The sequence below is a fragment of the Hyperoodon ampullatus genome, assembly GCF_949752795.1.
Source record: "Hyperoodon ampullatus genome assembly, chromosome: 7".
Lineage (NCBI taxonomy): Eukaryota > Metazoa > Chordata > Mammalia > Artiodactyla > Ziphiidae > Hyperoodon > Hyperoodon ampullatus.
The window spans coordinates 96,530,543-96,545,417 of record NC_136920.1 but is presented as its reverse complement, the minus strand read 5'-3'; the positions used below and the strand labels follow the sequence as shown (position 1 = coordinate 96,545,417).

General features: G+C 55.0%; 1 protein-coding gene across 1 annotated transcript in view; it reads right to left on the bottom strand.

Annotated features, from left to right (window-relative positions):
- The window catches only part of DSCAML1 (DS cell adhesion molecule like 1), a gene marked incomplete at both ends in the record, with an annotated part of 340,933 nt that overhangs the window by 72,924 nt on the left and 253,134 nt on the right, over positions 1-14,875 (bottom strand). The window contains 4 exons of the mRNA XM_079708702.1: positions 1,515-1,691; positions 2,584-2,703; positions 3,133-3,411; positions 12,582-12,854. Coding sequence (XP_079564828.1) covers positions 1,515-1,691; positions 2,584-2,703; positions 3,133-3,411; positions 12,582-12,854 — 849 coding nt within the window. The remainder of the gene's footprint in view (positions 1-1,514; positions 1,692-2,583; positions 2,704-3,132; positions 3,412-12,581; positions 12,855-14,875) is intronic.

Sequence of the window (14,875 nt, the reverse complement as noted above, 5' to 3'; positions counted from 1 at the left end):
CCGCTGACGGTGGGGAGATAAGGATCAAATACCAAGGACAGCGATAGTTGCACGAGGTGCCTACTATTCCTCTTGCCTCACGCAGGCAGAATTAGCAAATTTCTCCCCGGCTGAGGGATGTAGATTGATTGCCTGGTTTTATTAAGGACAAAGTGCTTTTTGATAGTGTGAGGGAAGAGCTCCCCAAGGCGGGGATTCCGGTGCCTGGAGCTTCCTGAGCATCGATCGATTGCTGGGGCTTCCCCGTCTTGTGCTGAGTGAGTGAGGCTTTGGCAAGCGATAAAGAAGCTATGATTCTTAAAGGCGGGGACTCCAGGGAGACGCTGGGCAGACCGCACACTGGGCACTGCTCTCAGCTGCCTTTCCTACACGTACCTTGGAGTGTCTCCCGTTAAAAACAAAACTGGTGGCTAAATCTCTGACTGCCTACTGGGTGCCAGTTACCATACTGGTTGCGTTATCCATGTCATCTGACTTACTCTTGATACAAAACATAACAGGTAAAGGAGCTCTCTTGACCCTCCTTTTGTACATCAGGAAAATGAGATACAGAGGCCAAGGAAACCCATTAGAGGTCACTGTAATTACCACACGGCACCCATATTCACAGTTGGCTTGGGCAGATGCTAAAACTCAGGCTCTTACCGCTGTTCTCCGTGGCCCATGGTCTGTTTCATGACAAAGGGCCAGACACTGTCTTGACATGATTCCTGGGGGCTCACTATACAGACCCCTAAGAGCGTAAAGGGATAGGCTCGTCCAGTAGGAATGTCTGTGTGTGACTTAACAGAACTCAGGGATATTCTAGACTTCAACGTCATTGATTCCAGCTCTAGGTCTGGGGATTTAGAAGCCAGAGATATGGTACTGAACTAGAGTGAGTTTTATTGCTCTTTTGGCTTTTCCAAAGCTTCTTCCCCTTTCCATGATCAGTTCCTGTGTTATTTATGATGATTTGGGGAGCTGAGTGGGCTGGGAATGAACCCCTAGCACAGGTGAGGAAAGGAACCTAGAAACGTGAAGTCACTTGCCCAAAGCCAGGAAGCTCATCAGACGGATGTGGAATTGGAACCCAGGATTTCTGCCCATAGGCCTATCTCCTACATCGCATACATGGTCTCCTTCTTGTTAAGCCACAAACAGGTTATACACTAGCAGGTGTACATTAAATAAAAGAAAGAACTTGTTTGATATGACTATTCAGATGGAATTGCCAACCTACAGAGCAAAATAAATGGGCTGTCGTATGATACTGTGGTACAGCAAATCATGAGCTTATCGTGACTGGAGTGGAGTGAGCTGGGGCCATTTAGAGTGAGGCCATTGTTTTAGATGAGAGTGCTTTTGAATCCCCCATCAGAGGTTCCCAAGCCCACCTTTGTCTAGGCATCCTTCCTGCCTTCCCTTCACAGAAGGAGCAATGGAAACCAAATGGGGAGGCAGGGTGAGTGCAGAGATGGGCCTTGGTCTATGCTCAGGGGGTGTTTGGAGGGTTGCACGGGGGCAAGACTCACTCTTAACAGTGAGGAACATGGACTTGCTGATGTCGGTGCCCACGCCGTTGCTGGCCTGGCAGAGGTAGTAGCCGATGTCCTCTTCCAGGACGTGGCGGATCAGTAGCGAGCTGTTGGGCAGGATCTGGATGCGGCCGGTGAGGGGCACTGGGTGGTACTGCTGGGGGTTCCCGCTCCCTGAAAGGAGGTGGCAGTTAGGAGGTCTGGTGTCTAGGCTTGGGAGGGTTGGAGTGCCTCAAGAAATGGCCCTGATACTTTTCTCTTGCTGATCTGGGGCCATTTTGTAGCATCCCCAAAGTGCTGGGAGCTCACATAGTTCTTGTTTCCTGGGAAACAGGAAAGACCCTCACAGAAGGCTGACCCTGCCTCAGATCTGAGGTATGGATCTGAGGTATGGAGTTGGGGGGCCTCAGCTCAATGCCCACCTTGGCACTGAGCTTCCTTTGGGCTGAATTCCTTGGAGGGGAAGAAAGAGTTATCTTTGGGCCACTTGGCAATAGGCAAAGGGAAGATTGAGCCCTCAAATGGCAGTTGCCTGGTTGTAGGCAGTCAGGCCTGGGAAAGAAGCCAGCCATCCTCCAAGGGGGGGCTTTGGATACCTCCTCCCATTGCCCCAGAGTCAGCCATGGACACAGTAAGGATAAGAGGTTGGCGCAGGGCTTAGTCAGAAACTGAATGCATCCTTGGGATGAAGTTGGGTTCCAAGAAGGACCAAGATCCCAGAATAGGTTTGACTGGTGAGAAGCAGGGGTCAATGAGACTCTGGGACCCTAGGGTGGGGTGGGGAGAGTTGGGGAGTATACTGAGTTCTAGGGCTGGAGGGGGGAGGGGAGAAGTCAATCTATGGGGACAAGAGGAAATCTGGAATTAGCATGACAGCTATTCCTGGTCCATAGACCCTTTAGGGGTAGCTGAGGATGACTTCCAGTTCAGGCATAGCCTGGGGTCCCCTTAAAGTTCAGAACCCAGGGCTAGGGGGCATGTGTAGAGACCAGGCCCAAATCACATTAGCATCCTCCCCACCCCATCCCTGGCCATGCTCAGAGATGCTGGCTGGCCAGGGGCTTACCCTTGGCATGCTTCCACATGACCTTGGGTGGGGGGTAGCCGTCCACCGAGCAGTTGAGCACACCAGCCTTGCCATAGATGCCATCCTGGTTGTTGGGCTGCACCACGAATCGAGGGGGCACTGCAGAAAGAGGGAAGGTGGGGGAGGAACAGATCATCTCGGTCTCTGATAGGTTTTCTGGGGGTTTTGGGCACCTTCCATTCAATGTTAGCCCGGCCTGGACCATTATAAAGTTGGGAGCAGGCACCTCTGAACATCTGAAACCCAAGATGTTGAGAGCTTTTGCCAGTCGCATTGGGTTGGAAGCTGGGAATTCTGAGTGCCAATTCTGACTTCACCAGTGACCAACTGAGCCAGGGTCTTCTCCTCTCATGGCCTCAGTGTCCTGGCCTGGAGAGGAAGAGGTTTGAACCTCTTGATCTTTAAGGCCCCTGCCAGTGTCAACTTTCTCTGAGCCCATGATTCAAACTTGAAATCTAGAGAGTGTTTTTAGCAGCAGACAGAGCTGGACCCTTCCTCCTCCCAACCTCGCTGGCCCGTCTCACTCACCACGCACGATGAGCTGGCGTTCCCTGCTCACGGTGGCCGCTGTGTTGCTGGCGATGCATGTGTAGTTGCCGTTGTGCTTGAGGGAGACGCTGGAGATCTGCAGGGAGCTCATGAATTCCTTGCTCTCGATGGTCACGCCCGAGCCTGAGATGATCACCTGTCCATCTTTCCTCCAGGTGATGCGGATGGGCATGTCCCCCGAGGACACCACGCAGGGGATGTAGAGCAGCTGGCCAATGGAGGCAGGCGGGAATTCGAAGGGCTGGATGAGAGGGGGCACTGGGAAAGCAAGGGGAGTGCTGCTGTCAGGCCCCCACTCTCCCCAGCCTGGCCAGCAGCATGCCCATCCCTGCCTGGCCTTCGGGCTCCTCCCAACCCTGCGGTGGGCTGTGAATAGAGTTCCGTGGGCACTGGTGCCTGTTTTCCCATATATGCAGAATCTCCTGGGGTGCCCTGTCATTGTCCCCTGGCTCCCGTCCCTCTGCCCACCCAGGCCTGGATCTGCTGTCTCTGTTCAGGGCCTGGGCTGGCCTGAACTAATCATGACCTTCAGATTTGTACTGGAACTTGAATGGTGATGACTCATGTGCTTCTTGACTCCTGTCTGCTTGCTGACACACTGCCCAGCTTTTAACCTGACTTCCCTGCCGTTCCTCGGTGCCCCTGTGCTCACTGTCTCTTCCCAGAGCTGAGTCTCCCAGATGCCTGGGGGCCTGGGATGGGTAGAGATGACGTGCCTCAGACGCTGAGGCTGTCCTTCGTGTGCACCCCACAGCTGCTCATCTAAAGCCAGGCTGCTGTAGCCTGGTCTCCCCCTGTAGAGGTCTCATCACCCACCCCATTGTCTTCATGCATTAGGACGGGCGAGAGGAAGCTCCCATCACTGGTTGTTTTCAGCTCTTTTATACACACCTCCCACCAATAATGTGATATGGGCTTCATTGTCCCCACTATACAGATGAGAAAACTGAGGTTCAGAGCAGAGAATTCATTTGCCTTAGATCACCCAGCTCATAAGAGTGGACTGTGGGATTTGAAACCTGATCTGTCTGCTCTCCAAGTCCAAGCTCTCTTTCTTATGCTACCTGGTTGCCTTGTTGAGAAAGCCCCAAACATGCCCAGACCAGAGACCCCTTTGTCTCATAAACAAGCTCCCCATGGGTGGCAGGAAAGAGCAGAGAGGGAGCCCTATCGTCTGCGAGATAACCAGTTGGTTAGACTCACCCAGCTAAGCGTCATCCACATAGCCCAGAGATTCGGCCCTCCTCCTCTCATACTGCCCACATCTCAGCCCCTGGGGGGGCCTGTCTGGAGCCTGAGCCTCTGCAAGAGGGATCCTCCTTTCTCAGCTCTGGCTAGAGCAACAGCCATTATCTTTATGATAACTCAATTAGGCCACAGTGACTTCCCCAGCAAGTGGGGGGAGAAGAGAGAGAAGGAGACAATCAGCTTAACGAGGATGAGCACCCAGTAGATGAGACATCCTTTCTGCAGTCAAATAATTAAATTACAAGGCTGTCCACAGTCCTCTGGCCTTCTCCCAGGCACCAGCCCCACCCCTCCTTGGAAGCTTGCTACTCTCCCCACCCAGAGTGGACACAGCAGGGGGTGAACCCTGAGGGGAAAAGGATAGGTGACATCATATGCATGCCCAAGGCACCCGAAGGATTTTCAGGGCTCAGTAGGAAGCGGCCCCTGTGAAGTGGCCAGGTGTGGACAGGGCAAAACCCTTGGCAGCCCTTTGGATCTCTGGGGAAGTTCCTGGTCAAGAGTTCTAGGTCCAGAGGAAGTGACATTTAGAAGGGCTGTTGCCCCCATGCCCTATGGGATGAGAGCAGGGGCCTTAGCTGACCTTCTCAATGTCACCTCCCACCTTACCCTTCACTCTGGCCATGGGGGCTCCATCGGTTTTCCATAAACACCCACAGCTCCAAAATTCAGCCCAGGCCTGGGTGAACACAGCTGGGCCCTGGGTGGAAATAACCACCATGTGTGCTCCGCCATGGCATGGGCTCAAATCCAGGTCCTCAGTCCAGCCAGGTTTTCTGGGGCTCTGGTCATTGTCTGGATCTCTCCACCCCCAAACTCTGGCTGTGGCTACTCCCTGGGCTGGGGCCTTGCCTCCAGTATTCTGAGTGGTTTGTGGGGCCTTGGATATCTCGAGAGAGATTTCTCTGGAACCCTGACTCTAGTAATGGCCCAATGCTCATTGCTGAGATTTCCCAGAGATTCCTCGCTGGGCTCTGCTGATCCTCCCACTGCCCTTTTTGGGGTGCTTTGGTCAGATTGAGTCCTCTGGCCTCCTTGGACTTTTTGATGGAATTGTTGCAGAGACCCAGATCTGCCAGCCAGTTTGTCTCCTTAGCTTTAGCAGAACCAATTCTGGTCCAGTCTTCCTTCCCACAGAGACCCAAATCTAGAGCCCAGCAGGCCTCGTGGGAAACTGCTCTCCGTCCTTTCAGACCCCGCTCCAGTACCACCTCCTCTGTGAAGCCTGCCCTCCTCCTGCACAGCCCTGCAACACCTGGTTCACACCTTGATCATGGCACTCATCACATGCCGGTGGGGTATCTGTTTGCATTACCACCTTCCCTGGGTGTCTGGGAGTTCCTGCAGGGCAGTAACTAGGACTTATTTACCTGGCAAATTGTAGGAGGCCAATAAATGCTTGTCAGGTAAGTAAATGAATAAATATATGTCTGGATATCATTTCCTGGGTTGACCTCAGAAGTTTCCCTATGAGGTGGGCAAGGGGTGGGAAGAGCACAGGATGGGGATTCATCCAGAAAAAGAGGGAGCTCTACCCTCTTCCTCAAGATGCTGTATTTATGCTACAGAATTTTGGAGCTGGGAGCTTCTCCCTTGGTTCTTCCTGAGGTTCAGGCCCTTGCTAGCACCAGAGCTGGCTCCTTTAAGAGCCCTAGGGACATGGGGAGAGTCGTGGCAGTCATGAGGGCCTGCAGAGGGGAATGCGTGGGTCAAGCAAGGAGCTGGGGGGCTCTGCCTAGAGAGGAGAGGGCCTTGCCCCAGGGGTGGATGGCCAAGAGCTCCATTTCTGTTGAGGAGAGAGCAAATGGAGACTGAAACTAGGCAGGGAGATTTAGCTCAGGCAAGGGAAAGATTGTCTCTCTCAGTACGAAGGGATTTAGATAATGGAATAAGTTACTAAGGCAGGTTAATTCATTCATTAACTAATTCATCTAATATTTATGGAATGCCTGCTCTGTGAAGGCATTATGCTCCGTGTGGGCTGGGGAAAGTAGAAGCATGCTTAAAATATGGATAGAACCTCCGGAAGCATAGCATTTGCTCGGGAAGTTAAGACATTTCCCTCAGTGGTTATTGGACAAGCACCACCTGAATACACAGATACTGAACTCAGAGACGAGAAGAGGCGTCATCTGGTTGGGTGAGCGCAGCTGCATAGAGGAGGTGGCATTTGGACTGAGGCTTAAAGGATGCACGTGCTTTACAAAATATATGGAGCGAGAGTGTGGGAAAAGGCTGGGACAAGAGGCAGAGGCCAACCAGGGGCTGTCATTCCCTTCCGGTCTTCAGGAATAACACTGATGGCAATTCGAGCGGCCAGGGAAGGAGACAGCAGCCAACCTCCATCCTGGGGTGGGGGTTAGGCATTCACCGGGGCCAGCCAGAGCTCTCTAGTGCACTGCTGCCCTGCTGGAAGTAGATGGCCAGATCACCCCCAGGGGTCCAAGGAGTAAGGCTCTTTACTTCCCGCCCCACTCTGCTCTGCTGCAGGTTGATGGGGCAGGTGTGGTTCTGTGGGGGGATAAGTGTCCCCTTAGAAGCTCCTTGGTGGGAGTGGTAGAGGCCAGAGCTGCTCACAGAATTCCTCGGCTCCAGGCTGGCATTCCGACAACCCTATAACCCCAGCACATGAGGACCACGTGGAGGGAGAAGAAAGCCTAGGGATCCCGGCTCCTTCACGGTCTCGTTGAATACCAGCAGGAGGCTGTGAGTGGGAGGCTCTGAGAAGCAGGGTGGCGCGCCCCGTGATGTGGACATGGGACTGCTTTCTGAGTTGTGAGTCTGTGGTGTCTCCCCTGCGCTCAGAGGTGGACATGGGCTCCTTGAGCGTGTGTGTATGTCCATTTCCACTTCTGTGAAAGATGAAGCTGAGACTCGGATCACCTCCATGGCGGTGATGACAAGGGACCTCTTCAGGGTTGATAGTCCACAAGGACTCCCCTCCTGCCCATGACTCCTAGCATTTCCCCAGCACATGGCCTGAATGTGAGGGGCATGGATGCCACATAACCAAGGGATTTATCTCTGGAAGCCCTGCTCTGGCCACAGTCATCTTTGGTGAGAGGGCAACTCAGTCAGCTGTGAGGGAAGGAGGGTCAGAGCAAGATGCTGTGATGGCGAGAGGTCAGAGGCTGGCGTGGCTGAGAAGACACAGCGGTCGTGGCACTCCCTGCGGTCCCTGGCCACCATAAAGCTGTTTCGGCCACTTGTTTGGGGGTGTTGCACAGAGGAGGGCATGCTGACCACCAGCCCAGCCCATAAACAGTTCATGGTGTCTCTCATGATCTCTCTTCAGGACCGAACCTTTTTATTTATTGCACCATTTAGCAGAGAATGGGCGCTGTGTGAAGCTGGAGCTTCTCTGCTTGTGAAGCACAGAGATGGGGAAAGACTCTGTAATCCAAGAGTGACGTGGGCAAGCTGCCTCGTCACCACCACTCTGTCTCTGCCCCTGAGCCTCAGTTTTCTCATCTGCAAAACGGAGGAGTTGGATGAAGTAATCTCTAAAGCCTGATGCTGATTTTCCAGTTGTAACAAGTTTAATATTATAGGTATATTAATAACTCACTTCAGTTTTTTTAATGCAACCCCCTCGTCTCAGGAAGGCCCTCCCTGACCACCCTATTTAAAATTGCAGGGCTTCCCTGGTGGCACAGTGGTTGAGAGTCCGTCTGCCGATGCAGGGGACATGGGTTCGTGCCCCAGTCCGGGAAGATCCCACATGCCGCAGAGCGGCTGGGCCCGTGAGCCATGGCCGCTGGGCCTGCGCGTCCGGAGCCTGTGCTCTGCAACGGGAGAGGCCACAACAGTGAGAGGCCCGTGTACCGCAAAAATAAATAAATAAATAAATAAATAAATAAATTGCAAACCACTCTTCCTGCCCCTTGGCACTCTGATTCCCGCTCCCTATTTGACATGAGACATCTTTTACGGATTTCACGTTATTAACCATTTCCCTAATAGAATGTAAGCTCCCCAAGGGCAGGCGTTTTTGTCTGTCTTGAGCACAGCTGTGTTCATAGAATAGCACCTGGAATATAGTGGGTGCGTAGTTAACGGCACTGAATGAATAAATAGATACTGCTTCATCCTCCTCCTCCTCCTCATCGTGGACACCGCCATCACCGTGGTCGCTGCCTGTCCAGTAAGGAGGATGCCTGCTCCTGTGCTCCCGGCTCCCTCTGCCGAGGAAAAGGGCTGTTGGCAGCAGCATCCTTGGCACTCCCTCCCCCCAGTACATTTGGCAATCTGCCCCTGTGGAACCTGTTGTGCCCCCTTCCTCTGGATTCTGGTGTGTTCCTTCCAAAACTCCACCTGTGCCAATGGCAGGCATTTGGCCAGGGGGTTGGCTCTCTCTTAAGCCCCCTGATCCTAGAAACCCCCAACACATTCTCTAGGGTGGAAGGGGGCCTCCCTGAAGGCTCCAAGCACACGGCAGGGACTTGTTGAGCAGCAAGGGAGGCAAGAGTGTGGATGAGGAGTACAGGCACTAGGGAGTGAGGGTGCGTGCGTGCGTGCGTGTGTGTGCGTGTGTGTGTGTGCGTGTGTGTTGGCACTACCTCTGGGTCCTGGCCTTACTGAGCATGGGCAGAAAGCACCTCATGCCCTTGTTTTGGCTCCGGAGACTCAGATGACTGGGTGGAGATGTTCCCTCACTGAGCCAAAGCCAAGAAGCCCCACTTGCAGCCCTGCCTTCTTAGTTAATTAAACATTCGGCCTGCGTGCCCAGAGATGCTTTTATGCTGCATTATTTTTCAGCTACAGAGGGCCCTAAAGACACCAAATCTAGGTTGGATCTCTGGGTCCTCCTCTTGGCATCCTGCCAAGGATCACTCTGGGTGCCCAGAGACAAGCACTCGCCTTCCCCACAGCCTGGCTCTCCCCTGCCAGTCACTGTCACATGCACCCAAGCCCAGGCAGCCCTTGAAGCTTCCTCACCCTCTCTCCCCTTGGCCCTCCTGCCTTGCTGGATCACAACAGGCTCACTTAGGTGACATTCTCTATGGTAGCACCTGCAGCCACCTTTTGTGGCTCAGGAATGTCGCTTCACAGGAGGGTACAGACAGAGGGAACATTTGTGTATATGCAGCTGCATGTGGGTGTGTGCGCAAGTGTGGACAGGCTAACACGTGTCTATTTGTTGCATGCACGTGCATACAATGCGTACAGTGCGTCCATGCGTGTGTACTCATGTACACAGGTCTCTGCACATGTGTGTGCATGCATGAGCATGTGTGTCTGGTGTGCTCTGCTCTCCTCAGCTCAGTGTTTGAAAAATTCGTCAGAAGACAAGCAGTCCCAGAAGGAATGGAGTCAGGTTTTTCCAGCTCATGGAGCAGCGTGGGTTTATGCCCCGCCCTGCCTGCGGGCTCTTGGCCTCACAGAGAGATGGGGGGTAGGACTTCCCACAAATCTCAAGCTTCTAGTGCCCTGTCCTGCCCCCACTCACCCTTTCCTACACTCCAGGTCTCTGCTCGGATCCTCTGGGTGGGACGCACGTCCCAGCCAGGCAGCAGGAGTGGGGTGCAGAGTGCTGCCCTTGGGCCCTGTCCTTCTCTCCCTCAGAGTCGGGGCCCCTTTCCACGCCCAGGGGCACCTCCTCCACCCTCCTCCTTGAGTAGCTCTTAGAACACACAACAGCTAATCAAGCAGCATGCTCGTAATCAGCTCTGATGGGTTCTTCTGCAAAAGTGCATTCTAATGAAGTGGGGAGAGGGAGACTGGGAGAGAGCGGGGATGATGGGTTTAAGCTTTCGGACAGGCAGGGGCACAGGGTCCCAGAGCCCTCATACAAATGCTGCTTCTCGGTCTGGAGAGAAAACAAGTGACTATAGCCCTTCTGGGGCTGGATTTGCAGACCCTGCGGGTAGGCAAGGGGCTATGTGTGCACACACCCTGCGGGTAGGCAAGGGGCTATGTGTGCACACACGCCTGTGTACTATACACACACATATGCCCCTGCTTTTGAACTCCAAGCTCGTGCTGTGTGCTGGGAGCTACATGTGCCCAGTGTAGGGGCTCTGCCCTCTGAGATCACACACACACACACACACACACGCACGCACGCGTCCCTTTCCCTCTCCCAGGGCTGGGAGACATGGTCGCTCAGCACAATCACAACAGGCCCAGCGAGTCGCTGAGACGGAATGCATCCGTTTCAATTCATTAGGACTGATCGCTCCCTGAATGGGGTTGAATAATTGATGAGCAGAAGCAGCTTTCAGGATGTTCCGCATACTCAGAGGCTCGCTGGAGCCTTGTTATTTATTTATTTTTTTAAGCCAACAAACCCGGCCAAATGCTCGCTGGTGCAGGAGGGTGAAGGGGGTAGAGCAGAGGTTAGATGTTTTAATGTGTGATGTTTACACTGTCAACTCTCGGTCCACGGCTTGTGACAGAAATGGATACAGGCGGGTCGCCCCGAGATGCTGGGAACGGGAGGCAGGCTGGGGATGGGGCCTGGGGGCTGTGAGGTTCCTGCCGGCACAAGGCCCCTGGGCTGGGCAAAGGTTTTAGCCTGAAAGAGGGGGCCAGGATGCCCCTCAGCCTGGCTGGGGTGCAGCAGTGGGGGGCAGCAGCGAGGCAGATGCTATTAGGGTCTCCTTTCTCCTCCTCAGGCTGGAGATGGACCACAGAGACAGCCCGTCCCCCAGTTCTCAGGCTCAGAGCCAGGCTTCCCAGAAAGTCACTCCAACCCAGACTAGTGTCTCAGTTTCAGCTCAAGAAACACACACTGTCTGGAGCTGTGACAGGTGGTGGATGCACAAGGGCGCGTGTGACACGGCCCCAGTGTGCCGATGAGAATGAGCCCTGGTGACAAAGAGCAGAGGGGCGAAGCACTGATTGCACGTTTTGCTGCTACCTACCGTTTCTCCAGCTGTTCTCCTGACATCTGCCCCGGGAGGTCCCATCTTCACTGCACGCGTGAAGGGGCCCAAAACAGAGGCAGCATCTGTCTCCCCAAAGCTTTCCTTCCCCCAGACTCCCCTCTTCCTGTCCACAAGGCCTCCACTCCATCTTGCTTCAGGAGTCTGGGGCCCTCTGGGGCCTTCCGCCTGTGCCAGGGCCCCCTTCCAGGCCCGGACCCCCCTGCTTTCTCTTCCTTCCCATGGGCCCTAGGGCACAGGCTGGTCCCCCTCTCCGGGTTCATGTTGTCCCTTGGGGATATGCGTGAGCCTTCCCTGGCTCTTCAGAAAGGGACATAAGCCCCTTACCCAACATGGCCACCAGTGACCCAGTGACTTTCCACCCCCGCTGCCTGGCTTTTACTGACCTCTCCTTAGCCAGGCCTGGCAGGCGCCACCTCTCCGTCCTGCCTCCTAGGTGACCAGGCCACCCTGCCTTCACCCACCGTCCAGACAATCTCCAGGCCTGTCAGTTCCAAAGAATGTATTTGGGAGGGAGCTTCACACCCCCGCACAGCCCCTAAACCCAGCTGTCGTCTAGTCACGAATTCATTTATTTGCTCATTTATATGCATTCATTTGTTTAATCCACAGACATTTACTGAATGGCTGCCGTGTACCAGGCACGGTGTTAGGTAGCCCCGCACAAAACACAGACCTCACCCAGGTGAGCGTGGCGGGCCTGGGAGGGAGGAGGATTTTAGGGACCAGGCGGTGCTCTCCAGGCCTCCAGCTGCATTAGCAGGTGGAAGGTCCTTGCCCATCCCATAAAGCAGCCTCGGCCGGCCAGTCTGCGCCCTGGAAGGGAGTCAGGGCCCCCAGCATGTGCACCCTCCACCCAGCCTCCTGCTGCTTCTGCTCGCTGACTCCTGCCCCTCTCCTACCTGTTGGTCTCTCGTGGGCCCTGCTGAGTTCTGGGTGGTTCCATGCTAACATCAGGGGAACAATATAGCCTGTCACCTCTGACCTGGGCCTCTTGCCCCGGTGCCACTGACCCCTCATGCCCCTGGGGCCAGTGCTGCCTTGACTTGCAGCCCACAGAAGGAACTGGAATGTAGAGGTACCCGTGGCCTTCTTAGGTGCCCCCTGCAATCTCCCCCTCCCAGCCCCCAGCAATCTTCCACCCTGCCCCCTTTTTTCCGGAGCCCTCTCTTCCGTGGCTTTCCACTCCCTCAGGACTGCCTGCTGCTGCCTGAGTGGCTGGCTGAAGAGCGGCCCACAGCCCTGGGTGACCAGGAGGGCTCTGGTTCAGGCTGGCAGTGGTGGGAGGCCTACCTTTGACGGCCACGTGGACGCTCTGGCTGATGGAGAGCTGCGGCTGGATGAGGACGCTGCACAGGTACTCCCCCTCGTCCATGCCCTTCTGCACATCGGTCAGTTTGAGGGTCCCGTTCTCGAACACCACCTGGCGGTGGTTGTCGGGCAGCAGGAGGGCGTCCTTATACCACTTGATGGAGTAGTAGGGGTAGCCGATGACCCTGCAGTTGATAAGGGTGTCCCGCCCGGCGACAGCTGTGATGTTCCTCATCGCCCGGATGCTGGGGGGGCCTGGGCAGGAGTTGGGAGGGAGGAGGAGAGGAGGGGCGATGGCGCGGTTAGCCAGGGACCACCGGGCGCTGCCCCGCGATGCTCTTCTCAGTTGCTTGGACTTGGAAACTCTTAGGGGATGGAAATTTGGCAGGGGGAGGGGGAGGTCTTTTTTTTTTTTTTTTTTTTATGCCTAGGCTGAGATTTCAGACAAATCCCCTATCCCAGAGAAGAAGCAATTCTAAATGCAGGCAATCTTTCATGCCTCTATTGTCTAGGAAACTGTGGACACTGGTTCTTTCAGAACAGAAGACCATCTCTCTTAGGTATCTGACAAAGTTAACGTCATTGCTTTTTTTCCTAGAATCTCTACGGGGAGGTCTTTTTTACAAGACTAAAGGCAGAGGGCTTCCCTGGTGGCGCAGTGGTTGAGAGTCCGCCTGCCGATGCAGGGGACGTGGGTTCGTGCCCCGGTCCGGGAGGATCCCACATGCCGCGGAGTGGCTGGGCCCGTGAGCCATGGCCACTGAGCCTGCGCGTCTGGAGCCTGTGCTCCGCAACGGGAGAGGCCACAGCAGTGAGAGGCCCGCGTACCGCAAAAAAACAAAAACAAAAACAAGACTAAAGGCAGAGGTTGGAACTGGGGGCTTGGAACTGGGGGCACCCGTGGTCTCTCCCGGACTCAGTATTACTAGCTTCAAATAGCTGCAAACAGACACGTTTCATTCATGCCCGGAGTGAGAATCCATTCCCCTAACGGGATAGGCTAGATGAATGAATTGAAGCCTCACCAAGAAGTTACTGGGATTTGGGAGGGCGAGTCCTCATTTATGAGGAGATTAAGATTTGCGGGTTAAAATGGAAAACTAGAGATTTTGCTATTTTCATTTGATTTGCTCATAATGGTCTTGTACCAAAAGGGATCGCACATACATTAACTACTTAAAGGACAGTAGGAAGGTCTTCAATGGATGATTTTCTTTCAACAGGTAAATGTGTTTTGTGGGCCCCTGAGAAGGGGCTATAAAGAGGGGCTCTGACCACACTGGCGGAGGGGAGGGAGTGTCGTCACCTGGGTCAGGTAGGCGGATGGCCACGTGGGAATTGCAAAGGGGGCTCAGAGGCCACCATGCAGGGTTAGTGCTGGAGTGGGTACATGAAACTCTGGGCTTCCAGCTCCCCACCCAGGAGATGAGGGGCAGGACCAGGGCACCTCCCACGACCCTGCAGCTCTGTCCCCGTCCAGTTCAGAGAGGGCGGGAGGGTGGCCAAAGGGAGGCAGCATTTCTCATGGGGGGTCGGACACCTGGCACAGGTGAATTTAGCGTGAACCCCCCGCTCCCCTTCCCCGTGCCCACGACAGCCACCAGTGCCCCGAGTCCGGTGCCCCTTCTCTCCCACTCCCCTGCGCCTCTTGTGCTCTCGTTTCAGGGCTCACTGGCTGGGTCAGATGAGGACCCGTCTGACGCCACAGGGCTGCAGAGAGCTTCCGAGGATCCTGTGCTCTCACCACAGCAACCTGGAGACCCGAGGCACGGGGATGGTCACCCTGAGGACTCCTTCCCCCTCTCTTGAAGGTGATGGCCTTGGGGCACCCTCGCCCAGCCGGAGTCCCCTATTCTTGATGGCTGGGGTCTTGGAGGGTAGCCAGGGGAGGGTGGGCTGAGGGATGCTGGTGCCCTGGCTCCTGGCTGCTTACATCTCCTGGAGTATTGTGGGAGTGGGATACAGCTTCGGTGGACACCCCTATCAGAGGGCAAGCCTGGCCCCACTGCCCCTTCCTTGTCCCTGGCCTTGCAAGGCCCTGGTGGGACTGTAGGCGCCAGCGGAGCGCTTAGGGTACCTGGGGCCAGAGAGATTGATGGGGAGGAACGGGGTGGGGGGCAGGATTGTGGGAGGGGTGAAGAGGGATGGGGAATGGGAATGCAAAGGGGGCGAAGTGTACCACACACACACACACACACACACACACAAGAATGGACGATGGGACTTGTGGAGGGCAGGGAAACGGAGAGAGAGAGGAGAGGGACCTCTACTAAAAT